Raw genomic sequence first — 21,665 nt, 5'->3', positions numbered from 1 at the left:
GACAGTTGTATCACGAAACAATATTTTTATTTTATTAATATTATTATCATGGTAAATTAAACATATGCGTAAGTAAGTTATGTATATTATCATTTTTAAATACTTATGAATATTGCATTTTAATTTGTATTGTATTATTATGTTGAATATGTTGCAGTGTATTGTAGGTATTGTGTTTTTATATTAATAACAAAATAAACAATGAATTTCACTGCAGAGCATGTGTAAAAAAATTGTTTTGCATTAAACTCCTTTCATACATATATGAAATTAAAAATATACATTTTCATCAAAATATTGATTCAATCCTTCATTTACTATACTCCTATTACAGGTGAAATGTTGTTTATATACAGCAAACGATGCACCATATACCTATATACCTAATTCTGTTTCTCTTTCTGCTCTCTCTTACCTATAGCATTACATATGTAATGATTGTGCAGATTGACTCTCATATAAATTTGTAACGGCGAACGCGTGTATAGAAATATAACTTCTACCGGCACACCCGTTTTTTCTTTTGTCTGAGTTAGAGTGAAATCCACAATACACACGATTTTATTGATACTTAGTTTATTTTTAAATAAATAAGAAAACATAATAACTAAATTAAGCTTAATATAATTTAATTATTCTATTTTAAATTACAGGTTAAAATACTTTTCCTAATATCTAACATCACTGAGACGCTTTGCTGTACTAAATTAAGAGGTAGTTAAAGATTTGTCTTAAAAATTTTATTGGGTGTAATAACGATTGCAAAATTCAGCCATTCTTTGACAAGCTTCCTTTATCAAGTCCTCTGGAACTGTAATAACAAGTCTGAGAAATCCTGGTATTGCAAAACACTAAAACAAAATGCAAAATATAAAATGTTGGTTTTAAATCTAAAGTCTTTCAATATATTTGAAACATCTAAAAATTACTCACGTCGCCAGGTAAACAGAAAACAGATTCTTCCTCCATCATCTTTTTTGCAAATTCCAATCCATTTTCAAACATTGGAAATTTCGCCATTTGTATTTCAACCAACATATACATTGTGCCCTGAGGCATAAATGGAGTCAGACCTCTAGCATTCTTTAATTCTTCGAAGGCTACTTTAGCATTGTTAGCCAAGGTGTTGTTTAGAGAATCAAAGAAACTTTGCGGTGTGTTTTTTAAAATTGCTGGCAGAGCACCTTGGATTAAGGTATTGCTGCCGATTATTCTTTGAGACAAAGAGTTTAAAGCTTTTCGAATGTCATCAAGAACCCCAAACTCATCGTGTACTATTATCCACCCTAATCTCCAGCCAGGTATCTAAAAATAATATCGAAATGTTTTATCAATACAGAGCAATAATAATAAAAGAAATTAATATCTTTAAAAACAAAAAAGTTATGATGACACTTTTCTGACGCATCGTTCTAATTTAAGGGAGATCGTGGTGCTTTCCCTCACGGCATAGCAGCAATGGAGTCGGTTTTATTTCCAAAGTACGGCAACAGATCTTTAATCAAAAGGTCTAAAGATCAACTGGCAACGATTAAATTACGATTATAAAAATTTGATGATGATGATGATAGTGTGTTTGGCATGGAAACCAGTCCTTTTGCCACAGATTTTTAAATGATTTATGTTATGTTTATCAATTAAAAACTTAATTGTACTAAATTTATATTATATATCCGGATGCATATAAGTGATTACATATGAGTTCGTATATAGATTTCTGATTCAATGACAGTAGGTGGGTTATGTTTACTGGAAGTTGCACATTACTTTTAACTAGGTTTTTATAAAACGTAGATGAGAGTGCTTTATTTTTAATACATCCAAACAGGATGTGATTAACATCACACTGGGAAATATTATCGCATAAACACTTTCCTGATTCTATAATGTTTAATCTAGCCAGGTGAGCAGGAACAGCACCGTGACCAGTTTTTAATCTTGTGATAGTTGCTGCTGATCGTTTAGATATATTATGATGGAATATGTGTGGTAATTCTGTTAGGGATGGTAACGTAGGATGGATCTTGTAATAATGATTATTTGAAGTATTCGCCAATATTTTCCATCTGTCTTGCCAGTTAAAATTTATTTTTTTAGTATAAAAATTGATTAGGTCTGATACTGTGTAAATATGTTCTTGTATACCTGAATGAGTAGAATCCTTAGCGAGCTCGTCTACTATTTCATTACCTTTTATCCCGGAGTGACTTTTTGCCCAAATAAATGTTATATCTTTGTTTCTCATTTTTTGTTTAATGTCACATATCAGCTCACATGTTTTATGGTTTAACTCAGTATTATTAAGTCCACTAAGAATTGACTTAGAGTCTGAGATGATCACAGCATCTTGCAAATTTGCGTGCTCTAGCCAATCCAGAGCTTTCCTAATAGCTACCGCTTCTGCAGTGTAAATAGAGCAATGTGGAGGAAGCTTTATTTTAAGTGATTTGTTTTTGGAAGGAATATACACTGCAGACCCTACTTTCCCATCGTTCAGTTTAGAACCATCTGTGTAAATTATAGTTTTATTAGTATATTCACTCAATATGGAGTTCAACAGCTTGTTATTTATTTGATGTGAATCTGAATATTTCGGAAATATAATATTTAATTTTTTTAAGATTGTATTAAATTCTAATTTATAAGATGGTTTAATATAATTTGTTGAAAGTGTAACCGGTAAATCATTGGTTTCCAGAAAGGCATCTGCTAATGGTGGTGAATTTTTTATTCTCCAATAATTGTTTACTAGATTTTGAATGGATAATTCATACAGCATACTTAGTAGGCCACTTGTTCTAGCCCTTAATTTTAATACATATTTTGTTGCTAATAAATTTCTACGGTATTCTAATGGCATTTCATTACTTTCAGCAAGTAACAGGGGGCATGGTGTTGATTTCATAGCACCCAAAGTTAATCTCAAACTTTTAAACTGAATACGATCTATTTTTAGTAAATGTGTTTTGCTTGCTGATCCGTATAACACACATCCGTAATCCAAAATTGATCGCACGTAGGTCCTGTAAAACATCAATGCAACTTTGGGATCAGCACCCCATTTCCTGCAAGTGACACATTTAAGAAGATTAATGCCTTTCTCACATCTTTTTTTTACATATTGGACATGTTTAGACCATAGTAATTTGGGGTCTAGGATTATACCAAGATATTTATACTCAGTGACAACGGGTATATCATATCCTGACAGGTGTAGACTATCAGGCGTACGTAACCTATGTCTTGTAAATATCATAATGGCAGATTTTTCTGGGGATATAGTAAGTTCGTGGTCTTTAGTCCAATTATCTACTAGTTTCATGATGTGTTCCAGGACCTCCACACAATCGTCATATGAATCACGGACGGAGTAAATACATATATCATCGGCGTACTGTATACATTTTATGGAATCAACAAAAATGTCGTGTATACTTGCCGAAAATATGTTGAAGAGAATTGGGCTTAATACAGACCCCTGTGGTAATCCTGTATGAGTTATTCGTGGACCATATAACTGATTACTATGGTCTCTGATATATAAAGTTCGGTTGCTAAAAAGATTAACTATATTAGCGGATAAATTTGTGGAAAACCCCAGTTTGCATAACTTTGAATGCATTACTGTTAAATTAACACAGTCGTAAGCGCCTTTAAGGTCTAGAAAGAAACATGCTAAATATTTATTTTTTGAAAAATTTAGTTGGATATCTGTTGTTAAGTGACTTATTGCATCTAGTGTTCCCAGACCAGATCGAAATCCGTATTGAGTGCTTGGCAAAAGATTATAGTGTTCGACTGTCCAGTTAAGACGATTTTTAATAATTCTTTCGAAAGTTTTTGTTATACAAGACATTAGAGAAATGGGTCGATAAGACGATGAGAGAGTTTTGTCTTTGTTGGGTTTGATAAAAAGACATATAATTGTTTCTTTCATTTTGTCAATGTAATTTCCTTTCAAAAGCCAATCATTAAATATTTTTAATAAATGATTTTTTGCCTTATCGGGAAGGTGGTTAATTATGGAATAAGTAATATAATCTTTCCCGGGCGCAGTAGATTTTGATATTTTAATAGCTGCATCCAGTTCTTGGATGTTTATTGGATTTTCTAGTAATTTAAATTTACTGGAATTGCATATTGATACGTGTTTTAATTGGTCTTGAACGTATGGTGGAGCGAACTTGTCAAGTAACTCTTCTATTAGCTCTGTTGAAATTGGTTGTGTCTTTGAATGATAATTTTTGTTAGCCATTTTATTAACAAATTTCCATATTTTGTTGAGCGGTGTATTTTTATTGATAGTATTTACAAAGTTGATCCAAGATGTTTTTTGTTTTTTCATAAAAACAACTTTGCATTTGGCTTGGATGTGTTTAAATTTTAGATAATTTTCAAGATTTGAGACAATATTATACTCTCGAAAAGCTTTTTTTCGACACGATATTAAATTTTTACATTCGTCGTCCCACCATACGGGAAGACCGGATTTTGGTTGAAATGATTTTTGAGTAATCATAGCAGAGTCTGCAGCTTCGCTAATTGTTTTTATTAAGTTATTAAACATTTCCAAAGATGTAACATCTATAGAATGAGTATCTAGAAGGCATTTTTCTAAGTAATTTTCAAATATAGACCAGTTCGCTGAAGACTCTTTCCATTTTGTGGAGGTATGGATTGTTCTTGGGGAATATTTCAAATCTAGGGTGATTTGGATAGGAATGTGGATTGTACCTAGTGAGTCATTTAGAGGATTCCAGGTAGTAAAGCCTGTTAAATGAGGAGATACTAATGTTAAGTCTATCATTGAAGGACGTTCGTTTGGTCTGGATATTTTGGTTGGTCTTCCGTCATTGAGTAAAATTAGATTAGTATTGTCTAAAGCGTCAGCTAAAATATTACCTTGTGCACTATCCTGTATGGAACCCCACCTACAGTGATGACTATTAAAGTCGCCCCCAATTAAAACTCTGCCTTTAATTTGTCCAAATAAATTTTCCCAATCTTTGGATGAGACATATATTTTAGGAGGTTTGTAAACACATACTATTGATAATTTAACTTGTTCTAGAAAAACACCGCAAACCTCTATATTTGGATTATAATTTGTTTTGAATTTTATATCTGAAAAGGAAATGTTGTTTGCAACTAAAACAGCAACGCCTCCATAGCCATCACGTCGATCAACTCTAACATTATTAAAACCTTTAATATATAAATTTTTATTTTGTGACAACCAAGTTTCGTTCAGAAGAATGACATCAATTGTATGACTTTCTAGAAAATTAAGCAAATTAGTCTTTTGTTTTATAATAGATTGGCAGTTCCACTGAAGAATATTAAGTGTTCTATGATTCCCCATCACTATCGTTGTCTGATAAACAAGAAAGTATATTTCTGATTTCATTTTGAGTGACTTTTTGGAATTCAACTGAGACTAGTTTGGGGTCAATTTGTTTAATTATTCTTTCTAAAGCAAATGGAATTTCTTGTAGAATTTGTAATTGTATTTTTTCTTTATATGCTATAAACTCATTACGATATGGGTTAGGAATTATAGGATGTGACACTGATTTTGTTTTAGAAGTTGAAGGAAATTGTAAGGCAGTTTTACATTGAGTCGGGGATATGGCTTTTCGTTTAAGAGGATTAGAAGTTTGTTTAGGTTTAGGAACGAATGAATTGTTTACTGTACGGTCATTTGCCGCAGTCGGGAGTTGGGGAAAGTTATTTAGGTTACTAAGCAATTCAAATTTATTATGTGTCGTGATTTTGGCATAGGATGGATTTTTTGCTAAAAACTCAGCTTCTTTAAATGTAGTATTCTCAATCGCCATTATTTTTTTAATATTATATTGATGTTGATAAGCTGGGCATTGTTTCGTTAGAGTCGTATGATCGTTTGTTTTACAGTGAAGACAATATTGTGAGTTATTACAACGGGAGTTGTCTTCGTGTTCTTTGCCACAATTTTTGCATAAGCTGAAAGTGGACTTACACTGTCTGAGAGTATGACCAAATTTAAAACAATTTAAACACTGTACCACAGGGTATATGTATTGTTCAACTTGAAACCTTACCAAATCTAACGTAATATATTGAGGAATAATATTTCCTTCAAATGTTAAAATTACCATTTGCCTAGGAACAAAAATAGTTTCATTATCTGAATCAATAAGTTTTCTTTTCATACGTCTTACCTCGGTTATTTTTTGGTCGGAAATAATATTATTCATCATATAATTTTCGTCCAAAAAAGTATCAACTTGTCTAATTATTCCTTTTTTGTGATTAAAAAAATTCGGAATGTAAGCAATAAATTTGTTAGAAATAATTATGTCGTGATTGACTAAACTATTTGCACAAGTGTAAGAATTAAAAATTACTTTCACTTTATTTCTACCGACGAGTTTAATATCGACAACATCTTTCTTAAAAAAGTTATTAATGAATAAATAATGACCTACTCGGACTGGTGATAAACGTTTAATATTTGGGTCGATGGACTCGACAAAAACAAAAAACGGGCCTTTATCAGAGGATTTATACCTATTATTTAAATCAAAACGGGCACTTACTGCCTCCATATTTTCACCTTTATCAGGGGGTGGCTTTTCGCCACCCGAAGAATCATCCATTTTTAAATATAAAGAACAATCCTACCTTGTTTTATTATTCCTTACTATTTAAAAAACTAAACTTTAACTGCTTAGAAATTGAAAACTAATTAGCACTTAATTGATGTGGACACTTTTTATAATCGATGCCAGTTGTGTGCTGGCATCGATTATAAAAATTTAAAAACATATATAGCGAATTATCTCTTGAGTAGTCCCATCGAAGGGAAAAAATGAAATTTATAAATTGAAAATATGTAAATTTTTAAGTTACTGTTATTTAATAAAAAAATCAAGTAATAACTCTAAATTTATAACTAACAAAATTATCAAATTAAGAGCTATGTTTATCCCAAAATCGTGTTCATACTCTGTAATACTCATATCAAGATGTCCATTCAACAAATTCCCATCAATTTCCGTATAACTTAATAAATATCTGGAAGTGTTTACACTTTTTCCACAACTGCTTACTTAATGTTGGTCTATGAACCCAATGCAGCCCCACGGATGAAATTTCTTCCACGCAGTTTCAGTCCAATTAAAAAAATATCCGTGAAGAGTTACTCGCACTTAACGTTACATCCGCGAGATGCTTAGACGTTAACTAAGATATATATTTATACCTTATGGTGAATAATAAATCCTAAGGGTTCAACAAAAATGTATAAAATTTTAATTCACGTAGTTCAAATTCATTTTATTTCAGAAAGCAGTAACTTTCATTCGACCCTGTATAAAGTTTAGATTTTCTGTGTCTTGCAATTATATATTCGAACGAATGACTTTTTATAAACATCTCAAAATATTCGAATAAAAACTCTTCTTCTTCCTGCCCCCTACTCGATTATCGTGCGTTCGCGATCAGCAGGAAAAGGAATGTACGATGTAGAGGATCTTTTAAACCATTCCCTCCGGTTCTTAAGCCATGACGTTCTTCTTCGACCTGGCCCCTCTTCGAATAAAAACGTTTTAGGGTTATTGGAATAAACTAAACACCCAATGTTTACTTTAGTCAGTTGCAATGGATATTTTAATTGATTTTCAGTTAGACCGGTGTGAAAATCTAAGTAATTAGCGGCCAATCAAAGATTGGATTTTAAGTGGAAATCAAATTGGTAGGGATGAGAGTGGGGTGGGGTGGAAATTTATTAATGGGCAGGTTTGTTTGACTTGCAAAAATGAAACTTGTGGAGAATTGAGAGCATTGAAGAACTGGAGCTGGAAGAAAAAGTCGAATTAAAGGAGTTCCGCCTTTGCCGGTAAAAGAGTTGCAGTTTATTGTTTTACTATTGTTTGATCTACACTAACATAATCAAATATATCTACGAAAATGCCATAGCTAGCGTAAGACTATTTGAACAAGAAACAAATAAATCCTGTATACAGCGAGGAGTACGGCAAGGAGTCTCTCCAAAGCTACTCACGACGCTTTTAGAACATACTTGTAAGAAGGCACTTCTGAACGAACATGGTATCAACATAAATAGAGAGAAGCTCAGTCATTTGAGATTTGCAGATGACATCGTCATTATAGCCGATCGTATGGATGATGCAGTAATAATGTTTGAAAATTTATATCACGCTTCCTTGGAGGTCGGACTAAAGATTTATATGAACAAGACGCAAATAATGACTAATCTGGTGCTAAATCAAAATATTGTTGTTGATGGAAGGGATATTTGCAGATTACATCGTATAAGTACCTAGGACATGAAATTCGGTTGGGCAGAGATAACCAGACATGTGAGCCCCCACGTCGCATAGGATTAGCCTGGGAGCGTTTGGTATATTAAACTATGTATTTAAATCGGTTCTACCCATATGCCTCAAAAGAAAAATCTTTGGCCAATGCGTGTTACCCGTACTCACCTATGGAGCGGGAATAGTAACACTCACAAAAAAGGTAGTTAATAAGATTCGCGTGACTCAGATGGCTATGGAGCGCCAGATGTTGGGTGTATCTCTGAGAGACTGAATCCCAAACGAAGAAATACGTCGTAGAACAAAAACAACAGAAGCTATCAAAAAAATCGCCTCGTTAAAATTGGACAGGTCACGTCGCCAGATTATCAGACAACCGATGGACAAAACGTATTTAAGAGTGGAGACCAAGGCAAGAAGCAATACGGAGCAGAGGACGCTCACCTACTAGATGTACTGACGACCTGAAGCGTGTTAGAAATAACTGGATGCAAGCCGCGTAAGAGAGAGACATATGGAAAGAGCTGAGGGAGACCTATGTCCAGCAGTGGACGCATACCCTATATATTATTCAATTTTTGGATTCCTCAAAATATTCTAGACATTTATCTTGTGTTCAGTATATTTAACTGTTCTAAAAACATTAAGTGTTTTCAGATTTATTGCAAAAATTTACATTAAAAAAATATTTAAGTTCAAAAATATGCTATAATACTATGAAAAACTATTAGTTCAAAATGCTTGCGGTGGCAACATCCTAATCATAAATTAGAAATTTCTTCTAACGTTACTCAACATCTTAGGCGGGACCGATGATATAATCGCAAGCGTTATTCGTCTTCTTAAGTCAGCTAAGTCTAGAATTTTAGCTTTTTATGTATTATTTTTCATATATCTCCATAAGAGGTTTAATGTCGTCAGATCAGGAGATCGTGCTGGTCATTTCATCGATTCTCACCTCCTTATCCACCAATTTGAAAATATTCGGCTGAGCCACTGTCAAACATTGATTTATTAATGGGGTGATCCTCCATCTTGCTGAAAGTATATCATATTCGCTGGAATTCAGGGTTTACTGGATTAGGGTATAAGTTTGTCAAAGTTGTTATAACATTATTTTGAAGAAGAGCTAATAATTCGCCATTCAAATTGCCATCAAAGAAAAAGGGACTTACGTCCCTTGTCCAACAATTACTACCCATACATTAACCTTTTTAGGATATTGTGTATGTTCTCTCATTAAGTAAGGATTTTCCCTTGACAAATAGCGACAATTCTGACGATTAGCATGCCGGTGAAATGTAAAGGTAGCCTCATCAGAAAACAAAAAATCTTCGAATTGAATCACATTGTTATCTAACAATGCCAACACTTATGTGAATATGTTCAAATTTCCTTTATTCTTATTTCTATAGTAAATATACGTTCTTTATATAAATGAGTTATATATTTTTTTTGTTTTATTATTATTTCTGCTCTTTTTGGGTACACCTGTTAGTTAGAGTTTTACTTATCTATCTATACATTGCAAATATTTCCGTTTCTTTTTATATTTTTATCAGTCTTTTCATTTACTCTTCCCATTTCTGTTTTTTTTTTTAACATTGTTCAAAAAACAGAAAACGAATGAGCAACAGTGCCTTGAAGATACAAAGTATATCAGTATTCTGATCCCACTTTCTAGTAGCTCGGTTCACTGTGTGCTGCACAACAACCATCTGTTTAGAGCATCAGTGTCAAGAGTACGCATAGACTTATTATCTTTGATTATTATCACTATTTGATTATTATCAAACTTCGAAAGGAAGGCGACACTGGAAGAATTATCTTCGATAGTTAGAAGATATCGAATAGGTTTGGTGGTACCTATTAAACTTCAGATAATTTTATTAAATTAGAGAGTAGCCCAAAACATATTTTGTAAGAAATACGTAGATTGTATTCTACTTCTACTAATTATAATCATTTCTGTTGTATGCAAACGTTGGCAGAAGTTTGTAGCGAAGTTTATTGATAAGGATAGAGGTTTGTAGGGAAATTTACATTTACGAAGCTCTTATTACAACTAAATTTTGATCTTTTTCATAACAAATAAAATTTAATATAGAGGTCAGATGAATAATTTACATATGTATTGAATATCTTACCAAAAATCTTTTTGCTAGTCCACCACAAATTAATAATGGTACTCCCGAATTTAACGAAGCCGTGGATGTGAACTGTTCACCAGGGAAAACTAAATTTTCATAAATTTCATCAGCGATCACGGGTATTCGGTTATTGTAAGCCACTTCCAGAATATTTCTAAGATGCTCTTTGCTAAAACTTGATCCGCATGGATTGGATGGATTGTTTAATACGATGGCAGCTGTATTATTATCAATTTGAGATTCAAGGTGGTCAATATCAGCTTCCCAATTATTTTCTGGTATGAGATTATAATATCTGTAGGAAAAATTAAAAATAATTGTAATATTGGTAGATATAATCAATAAATAATAATATACTATCTCATAGTAATGTATAAAAATAGAGTAATAATATTGAGAAAACTAGTGATGGCGCTAATAAAAGAAATTTTAGTCGAAAATAGTATCTACAGTGCTAGTCAAAAGTCCGTTCCCCCAGGTCCCTTAAGCTAGCGGGGACACATGAGCGGAATCCAATTTAACCTACGTAATATTTTTTCACCAATTTTTCACTAATTTATTACCACCCTAATAATTTTTCACCACCAAACCAACCTTAAGGGGAGCGATTCTGCTGGCTTAAGGTTCAAGCTAGCAGAATTAAAAAAAAAACTTTTTGTTGATGGCATATTTTTTCATCAATTTTTCACTAATTTATTACCACCCTAATAATTTTTCACCACCAAACCACCCTTAAGGGGAGCGATTCTGCTGGCTTAAGGTTTAAGCTAGCAGAATTAAAAAAAAAAACTTTTTGTTGATGCCATATTTTTTCAAACATTTTTCACTAATTTATTACCACCCTAATATTTTTTCACCACCAAACCACCCTTAATGGGAACGATTCTGCTGGCTTAAGGTTCAAGCTAGCAGAATTCAGAAAAAAAACTTTTTGTTGATGGCATATTTCTTTACTAATTTTTCACTAATTTATTACCACCCTAATAATTTTTCACCACCAAACCACCCTTAATGGAAGCGATTCTGCTGGCTTAAGGTTTAAGTTAGCAGAATTAAAAAAAAACTTTTGGTTGATGGCGTATTTTTTCACCCATTTTTCACTAATTTATTAACACCCTAATATTTTTTCACCATCAAACCACCCTTAAGGGGAGCGATTCTGCTGGCTTACGGTTCAAGCTAGCAGAATTAAAAAAAATATTTATGATATACCACAGTGTTCTGCTAGGTTTTTACGAATGTATTACAACTTTAGTAATTTTTCACCCCTTACTACCCCTTTAACAAAAATTAAATAAATTTGTTTTTTTAAAAATACTTCAATACATTTACACGGTGTGTGTGTGCGAGTGTGTGTGCGTGAAAAACACTTCTGTTGTAATAATTGGTATATTTAATTAAAAATTTCTACTTACCTATTACTTATTAATTACTTTCTAAAAGTACTACAAATTTCACTGAAGATGGACTGATAAGTCCGAACACGTTTTGAACTTAATCTCTTAGGATTTTTAAATTTTTAATTAAATATACCAATCACAACAGTGTTTTACTTCAATGTTCGAGTTTTTTAACTATATGATATACAGCCAACTCACGGGAATGATCCCTTTTTAAGTTGTAAAATTTTTTAAAAAAATAGGCAATGTACAAAACAACAATATTGCAATGTTTAGCATATAAAAAAGTTGGTGAAGTTGGTGTTTGTGTAAGTTCTAGCATTTAAAGATGTAAACTACTTTCCTTATTTGAATTTCTAGTATTTATGGGAATTATCGTCCACACTGACACATACGTATTTTAAGATTGGAGGGTTATTGGAAAACAGATCCACTATTCAACTTAAAATCTTTTTTGCAGAACATCGGAAGAGATCTTTTTCTTATAATTTTAAGGTGCCTAATCTTCATCCATAATCCAATGGGACCGAATGTTATTCCTGAAAATCGGTTTTATAGAATAAGAACAGTTATAGACTTTTTAATAATGACTGCTCTGCGAAAAGATGCAGAGTATGTCCTATCCTAAAAATAAGAAAAAACCCAATTTATGAGTGTGTGGATTGTGCCGAAAAACCAGATCTCTCCGTGGGCGATTCTTTCAAACATTTCCATAAACAAAATAAATAAGTTAATATTTTTTTGTAATAACCTTTAATTTTTACCTATATTCAACTGACAATGAATGAAAAATCGACAAAGAATTAAAATACAAATATCTTTAAATTTTTAAAATGCTGCTAATATAAATTTATTTTACTACGCAAATAATCTATATCAACTGTTCTGACCAACCGGTAATTTCGGTCTCATTTCAATATACCTACTTAAAATATTTATATCCTAAAATGTTTTCCAATATAAATTCTTTATGTTATACACCTAATTTTAAAATTATGTTTTGACCAATCGTTAATACTCTTCTTATGTAAATAATATTAAAATATTAAATACCTAAATTATTTTTCAAATTTTCATCTACCTAATGTATACAAATCTTTTAACAATAGGTGCGCACGGTCCCGACTACCCTCCTTTACAATCAGATAAACAATGTAATAGACGTAATAACATTATTTCAATTTGAATATTTCTTACCTGGTAATTTATTCTGTGAAATATAAAAATTCCATTGTATTTACTAAAAGTCAACTGGATTTCAGTTATTTTATATTCATAAAAGGGACTAACGATTCGATTTCGCTTAGCCATGTAATACGACTCGAATCAGAGTCAATTTTTTAAAACAGGTAAAATTTATAGTTTTTGGAATAAAGTGTTTTCATATTTTTAATATTTAAACATTGAAAAAATAAATATTAGTTAGTATAGAATAACATTTGAAAATGTTTTTCAATTAGGGTAGTTGAGAAAAACATGACTAGGCTGGTAAAAATATATTAAAATTCTAGCAGAGCACTCTTGTGTTTTCAAAAAGATTTTTTATTCACCTAGCGTCAATGTGTATCTTGTTGAATGTTTCCCATTAACTGAGGCTTAGGGGGTCAAAAATTATAAGGATGGATCAAATTTAGTAAAAACCAGGCAAGCAATTTATATTTTCAGTTACAAGTAGAATACAGTAAAATTATAAAAATAGATTTTTTATCACCTTAAATTTTAACGTTGTAGAATTATTGACTCCTCATAGAGGGTAGTTTAATGGGTGAAAAATTACTAGGATGGTAATGTATTAGTACAAATCTAGCATGATACTGTAGTATCTTATATTTCCGAAAAGATTTGCTTTACATTCAACCAGCGTAAATGTGTAGATGGTGAAGTTGGTTAACATTTAGTAAAAACTAACCAGAGAGTTTCTTATTTTATTTATAAATAGTATTTAGTAAAATTATAAAACAAAACTTTTTCACCTTTAATTTAAACGTAGCAGAACTATTGACTTCCACTAAGGGTTAGTCGAGGGATAAAAAATTACTAAGTTGGTAATAAATTCGTAAAAACTTAGCAAAACACTGTGGTATATCATAAATATTTTTTTTTAATTACGCTGGCTCGAATATTAAGCTAGCAGGAACGTTTACAAATAAGATTGGTTTAGAGATGGAAACTTATCAGGGAAAAAATACTTTTTTATGTCAGTTATAACTAGAGGATAGTGAAATTGTAAAAAAAGATCTTTTTCATGTTAAATTTTAACCTAACAGAATTATTGACTTATCACAAGGGGTAGTTTAGGTGTGAAAAATTACTAGGGTGGTAATAAATTAGTAAAAACTTAGCAGAATACTGAGGTATTTCAAAAATACGTTTTTTTCTTATTTTGCTGGTTCAAATATTCAGCTAGTAGGAAAGTTTTCGAATAGGTTTATGGGAGCAAAATTATCAGGATGGTCAAAGTTTAGTATAAACTTAACAAAACACTTTTTTATTTCAGTTATAAGTAGTGGACAGTAGATTTGAAAAAAAATTTCTTCTTAAGTTTTAATCTAACACAATTATTGACTTTTCACAAGGGGTAGTTAAGGGGTGAAAAATTACAAGGATGGCAATAAATTCGTAAAAACCTAGCAAAACACTGTGGTATATTATAAATACGTTTTTTAATTCTGGTAGCTTGAACCGTAAGCCAGCAGAATCGCTCCCCTTAAAGGTGGTTTAATGGTGAAACAATATTAGGGTGGTAATAAATTAGTGAAAAATGGGTGAAAAAATAGGCCATCAACAAAAAGTTTTTTTTTGAATTCTGCCATCTTGAACCTTAAGCCAGAAGAACCGCTCCCATTAAGGGTGGTTTGGTGGTGAAAAACTATTAGGGTGGTAATAAATTAGTGAAAAATGGGTGAAAAAATATGTCATCAACAAAAAGTTTTTTTTTGAATTCTGCTAGCTTGAACCTTAAGCCAGCAGAATCGCTCCCATTAAGGGGGGTTTGGTGGTGAAAAATTTTTAGGGTGGTAATAAATTAGTGAAAAATGGGTGAAAAAATATGTCATCAACAAAAAGTTTTTTTTTTGAATTCTGCTAGCTTGAACCTTAAGCCAGCAGAATCGCTCCCATTAAGGGGGGTTTGGTGGTGAAAAATAATTAGGGTGGTAATAAATTAGTGAAAAGTGGGTGAAAAAATATGTCATCAACAAAAAGTTTTTTTTTTGAATTCTGCTAGCTTGAACCTTAAGCCAGCAGAATCGCTCCCATTAAGGGGGGTTTGGTGGTGAAAAATTTTTAGGGTGGTAATAAATTAGTGAAAAATGGGTGAAAAAATATGTCATCAACAAAAAGTTTTTTTTTTGAATTCTGCTAGCTTGAACCTTAAGCCAGCAGAATCGCTCCCATTAAGGGGGGTTTGGTGGTGAAAAATAATTAGGGTGGTAATAAATTAGTGAAAAGTGGGTGAAAAAATATGTCATCAACAAAAAGTTTTTTTTTTGAATTCTGCTAGCTTGAACCTTAAGCCAGCAGAATCGCTCCCATTAAGGGGGGTTTGGTGGTGAAAAATTATTAGGGTGGTAATAAATTAGTGAAAAATTGGTGAAAAAATATGCCATTAACAAAAAGTTTTTTTTTTGAATTCTGCTAGCTTGAACCTTAAGCCAGCAGAATCGCTCCCCTTAAGGTTGGTTTGGTGGTGAAAAATTATTAGGGTGGTAATAAATTAGTGAAAAATTGGTGAAAAAATATGCCATCAACAAAGAGATTTTTTATTTTATTATTCTGCTAGCTTGAACCTTAAGCCAGCAGAATCGCTCCCATTAAGGGTGGTTTGGTGGTGAAAAATTATTAAGGTGGTAATAAATTAGTGAAAAATGGGTGAAAAAATATGCCATCAACAAAAAGTTTCTTTTTTGAATTCTGCTAGCTTGAATCTTAAGCCAGCAGAATCGCTCCCCTTAAGGTTGGTTTGGTGGTGAAAAATTATTGGGATGGTAATAAATTAGTGAAAAATGGGTGAAAAAATATTACATAGGTTAAATTGGATTCCGCTCATGTGTCCCCGCTAGCTTAAGGGTCCTCGTTCCCCCCCTCGTATATTTTGAACTTATATAGTTCAATTTTGAATACTCATTATAGTGAAATTTGGAGGGAGGTAAAAAACAGACGTAAGCTTCTTAACTAGTCATAACAAGTGACGTAATAGTGACAGATGACGTTACAGCGCCACTGTGACAGATAATTTTAAATAGGACCTTATGTCAAGTGATACCTCGTTTGAAAGGTATTAAAAATACCTATTTAACCATACTAATTTTATTTGAGTTTACGCTCATTTTGATGAATAAATTAAATAAATACTAAAATTGTAATTTTCCATTTAATTAATAAATATTAAAACCTCCGCCTCCGGTTATTTGTCAAAAAGTTGACGTTTTTCAATTCTCTAATTGTTTTTACGTCAAAGTCAACTTTTTTGACAATTAACCAGAGGTGAACGTTGGAATATTTATTAATTAAATGCGAAACTACAATTATTTTAATATAGGTACCTATTCAATCATAATAATTTTGTTTGGATTTAAGATGATTTTGACGAATAAATTAAATAAATACTAAAATTCTAGTTTGGCATTTAGTTAAAAGAAATTCTAACGTCCGCCTTTGGTTACTTGTCAAAAAAGTTGACATTTGTCAATTCTCTAGTTATTTTTAGTTTGCAAAAGCGTTTATAGCTCAATATTTAGTTTTTGTTTCTGCTTAGTTTCGTCAATTCTCTAGTTATTTTTAGTTTGCAAACGCGTTTATACCTGAATATGTAGTTTCTGTTTCTGCTTAGTTTAGTCAAGTTGTTTTTAGTTAGATGTTCTTAGTTAATATTTAGTTTAATTATTGTTTAACGAGACATTTAAATTTTTACAAAGACAGAATTGTAGGTACGTACTGTAGCCAACAAAGCAGCAGCCGTGTTAATAATTGGTGAATGTGGAAATAATTTCCATGCAGCGGAACGTTTTTTAATGAGAGGTATTTACCCTGATCGACCTACATCGAGAGCTTATTTGAGGAAGCTTCTTCGGAAGTTTAAACAAACAGGTAGTATTCAAGATGTCAAACGATCTGGTCGACCAACAATTAGTGATGATAAAAAAAATTGACATAATTTCAGAAATGGTAGTGAACCCTACTTCTTCTACAGCCTAAGTTGCATCTATTCATGGAATCAGTCAAAAGACAGTACACCGAGTGTTGGCTGAATACAAATTTCATCCACACAAATTAAAAATTGTGCACCAACTTTCAAACGATGACCCCGACCGAAGACTAGAATTCTGTGAAAATATGTTCAATAAAATTAACCAACAGCCCGATTACATAAAAATATCTAATTTGTTTTAGTGGAAAAAGTATTTTTTCTCTCGATGGAAATGTTAACACACACAACGTGAGATATTGGGGTGACACAAATCCTTACGTCTTTCGTGAAACACATACTCAATTTCCAAAAAAAAAAAAATATTTTTGTAGATATTTTGGGTAAAATCAAAGAATGATAAATTAGCCTCAACTTGCTAATGTCAGTTCTCTTATTTAGGGCAGTTGGATGTTTGAGAATGTAACACATATATAAGGGAGGTCAAGGGAGGCCCATGTCTTGTGGTTCGCAGAACTTTACTTTCAACTATATTATTAGAAATTGACCTTAATTAGTAAACATTGGGTAAATCATTAATAACAGAGCCGTAACTCTCGGAGGAAAGATATTTATTTATTAAGGAAAGAGGACAGGAGTTTTCAACAAGAATACTTCTCAGCAAAAGAAGGGATTCCCTTCGATTAACCGCATGTGTCATCCTGTATAACCTGATACTAAGGGCTTGGATGAGATTGGTTTTGTACTTCAAAGATGACAAGAATGACAGTTGAGAAACCTGTTGGAAGCCACTGGTTGCCTGTACTAACTTATAACTAGGGCTGGATGAGATTGGTTTTGTACTTCAAAGATGACAAGAATGACAGTTGAGAAACCTGTTGGAAGCCACTGGTTGCCTGTACTAACTTGTAACTAGGGCTTTATCAGCCCGTCCAAAAACACGCATATCCTAGAAAGGTATGTTCTTGGTGATGGAATCTTCTATTTCACAAGTGAATTGAAGATGACGATCAAAACCGTTGAACACTGACAGGGTGCCTGACGTCCTGTCAAGTGGTAATGCTAGAATTAGGTCATCCACATAACGCTTAATAAAAGGGATTTTTAAATCCAACGATCTTAACGGGTCAGCTATTAAATTCACTAGGACAGGTGAAATAGAAGAACCCATAGGTGTTCCAAACATTTGTGGATAATATTTATAATCATAAAGCAAAAAATTAGTAATAAACAGTAATTGCAATAGTTCTGAAAACACATCCCAAGAAACAGGAGAGTTCGGTTGAATAGAGCTCCAACAGTTATTTATAGAAGTCAGGGCACTTGACAAAGGTGAGTTGATAAACAAGGAAACAACATTAAAACTCACTGAAATGTACTCTTGTGGTAGATTAGATTAGATTATGTGAGGTAGTTAAGGCCATGCGGCCTCACCGCACTTCGACCTATAGAGATCTTTTGTGCATACCTTAATCTAGTTAAACTCTAGAATCCCAATACTTCTGATGAAGTTGATTAGCTTCCCAGGTGACTTGTTTCTCATGTCAGAGGACGCCAGACTGACCTCTCCTAGGAATTTTAGTCGTTTGCAGAACAGTGCTACGCAGTTGCATAGTATATTTTCTGCCGTTTCTTTTTCATTGTGACAGAAACGACAGTTCTCACTATCTGATTTGCCCATCTTCTTGAGATGATATCTCCAAGGGCAGTGACTAGTGAGAAGGCCAGTGACCATTTTGATATCTTTTTGCTTACTCATTTCTTCCTATAGAACTTACTCCATATCCTTACTCATTTCGAGAAGGCGGTTTGTTGCAGTAGGCGACACTTTTATGAGCCTTTTTGCTTGCCTTTGTCCTGGTGTGTTAGACCAATATGATCTTAGTTGATTGAGTTCCCAGGTACAGAGTTCCTCTCTGATGTGGCTTTTCGATAGTCCACAGAAGGGTTCCGGACCCTGGAATGGGGTATTAGCTCCTTCTTTTGCGAGGCTGTCAGCTTCCTCTTGTGGTAACTAGAATTCATTAATGAATTCACTGAATTGAAGTTAATCAACTATGTTAAAATCATTATTATAATCATAAGATGAATGTGTTGCTTGTGTGAGTCCATTTCAAAAGGTAAAAGAAATAATAAATTAGACTTACTAACAATCAATTTAATTTAACTAATCAGACGACCGGTTTCGTTTTCTACAATATGCAAAGCATCTTCAGGTCACGATACAAAGTTAAATAAATGCTGAAAATAATAAACCCATATTAGGGTGTTGTCTAATAAAGATAAAACAAAGATAGGTGATATAAATTATATAAATTACAGTAATTATGCCAATATTACATGTCTGTGGTTTTTCAAAATGAATAAAATGTTTAAGCAGACAAGGTAAGGCCCACAAATTGGTAAAATAGTCTATTAAACTGTAATGAATTAATAAATAAACAAATAAATAAAACATTACTTACATCCCGGTACTCTATTAATTGATGGTTGAAAGGACATGTGTCAAACTATCTTGTATTGTTGATTGGAGAACTCAAGTCAACTATTGTAATTGTTTGAAGATGCTTTGCATATTGTAGAAAGCGAAACCGGTCGTCTGATTAGTTAAATTAAATTGACTGTGAGTAAGTCTAATTTATTATTTCTTTTACCTTTTATAATCATAAGGTTTAGACCAGATATCTGCCAAAAACTTTGCAATATTGGTATAAGGAGAGTTGATTGAGGAAGCAATCGGTCTCATGCCAATGTAGGCTTATATATTTTTGGCAAACAATCATGTAATAACTCTAAAATAATTTCCTTATTTGTTTTAGTTTCTCACTTTTTATTTCCAAGTTTATATCAATATTATTGCTCTAACCAACCGATGGTTACCTCCAACAGTGATTTTATTAATTACTAAAACATCTCGGACAATATTTTTTGTGTTTCTGATCATGAAATCAATTTCGTTTTCGATATGCCATCTGGACTAGCCTACGCCACTTACGTTGTTGGTTCTTTTTGGAAAATGTGTTCATGACATAGAGCCGATGATGCAACAAAAAATTTAGTTGTATACCTCCACTATCGTTTCACTCACCGTATCCAAGCGCTATCACAACTTTTGAATACAGATACAAATGCATTACTCGATATTATTAATGATATTTTTCTTATAGCCTTAGGAGAAGCCTAAATTAGGAGAACACATTGATAAGAGGTTGACAGTCAAAAAGTGGCCGCAAATATTTTTTAATTCAATTAATGATCATTAATTTTTGACAAACATTTTATTTCGTTAAAATACACTGCTCATGACGTATATGCATGGTTTTTATATCAAATTACAGCTTATTATGATAGTATCAATTTGCCTGAGAAAAAATCGTCGAAAATTAGGGTTGCCAGCTCTTAAAAAGGCGAGGTATCAAAGATAAAATTAAATACTGGTTTGAAGTGTCAGTTATGTGAGTTTTTAAAGCATGCTTCGATACATATATAATATATACATATTATCACTTGTCAAACCAGTGTCGTTGCACCCGAACTCTATTTTACTTTATATTTGATGCCTCGCGTTTTAAACAGCTGGCAACCCTAATTTTTTATTAAAATATTTGTCAAAGACAACTTATTATCAATGTATTCAATATCAATGGTTAAACCACATAAGAATCTAAACTCGATTCAATAATTTTATGGGTTTAAGTTTATCATATTTATCAGGCTTTTAGCTTGTGATATCTTGATCATGCTGTGACTGGCTGATTGACGCTTAGTCTCAGCTCTTCATATATAGGAGGGCAGATTAGTTCGCATTTAAGATATCTTGGTTTGTAACAATAAAACACTGAAAACTTTGTTTTCAAAACTTCCACAAAATTTATTTTAAATTCTTATCTCTACAGCTATTTCGGCTGATTGCCTTTCTCAAGTGATCTGTTTTTGGCATGGGTTTACACTTTATAGTCTCTAATGGAATAGGTTGAGGAGGGGAGAACTGTTTGTCTCAAGCTGGTCATTCAGAATTATATCTGTGTTTTTTAATTTGTTGATTTCCATAGATTCTAACAAAGATAGCTTAAGGCCTTTATTTTGAATGTGGAGAATTTTAAATTCGTCATTAAAAGAATGATTATGATCTAGAAGGTGAAGTGCGTATGTAGAATCTGTTTTTCTATTATTGAAAGCCCTTTTATGTTCTGCTATTCGTTTATTAAAATTTCTACCTGTTTGACCAATGTAAGTTTTTGGGCAGTCGCCACATTTAAGTTTGTACACACCACTGTGTAAGTGTTTTTTATGTTGGCTCTTGTTGTTTTTAATATATTTGCCTAGATTGTTATTTGTTCTGAAAGCTGGTGTTATTCTTTTCTTTTTTATGTGTTTGGCTATTTTTGTTGATATTTTGCCTGTATATGTAATCGAGCAGAAGGTACTGCTCGAGTAGTAGAAGTACCTTCTGCTCGATTACATATACAGGCAAAATATCAACAACAATAGCCAAACACATAAAAAAAAAGGAATAACACCAGCTTTCAGAACAAATAACAACCTAGGCAAATATATTAAAAACAACAAGAGCCAACATAAAAAAACACTTACACAGTGGTGTGTACAAACTTAAATGTGGCGACTGCCCAAAAACTTACATTGGTCA

At 32.4% G+C, this 21,665-nt stretch overlaps 1 protein-coding gene across 1 annotated transcript in view; it reads right to left on the bottom strand.

Moving 5' to 3' along the window:
- Window positions 1-612: 612 nt before the first annotated feature.
- The window catches only part of Tat (Tyrosine aminotransferase), a 40,770-nt gene continuing 19,717 nt past the window's right edge, over window positions 613-21,665 (bottom strand). Inside the window, exons 3-5 of the mRNA XM_072535324.1 lie at window positions 10,469-10,766; window positions 934-1,305; window positions 613-851 (exon numbers count right to left, since the gene is read on the bottom strand). Of these exons, the coding sequence (XP_072391425.1) occupies window positions 741-851; window positions 934-1,305; window positions 10,469-10,766 (781 nt within the window). The 3' untranslated portion in view covers window positions 613-740. The remainder of the gene's footprint in view (window positions 852-933; window positions 1,306-10,468; window positions 10,767-21,665) is intronic.

The sequence above is a fragment of the Diabrotica undecimpunctata genome, chromosome 6 (assembly GCF_040954645.1).
Source record: "Diabrotica undecimpunctata isolate CICGRU chromosome 6, icDiaUnde3, whole genome shotgun sequence".
NCBI classification, from domain to species: domain Eukaryota; kingdom Metazoa; phylum Arthropoda; class Insecta; order Coleoptera; family Chrysomelidae; genus Diabrotica; species Diabrotica undecimpunctata.
This window is presented reverse-complemented; position numbering and strand designations above follow the sequence as displayed.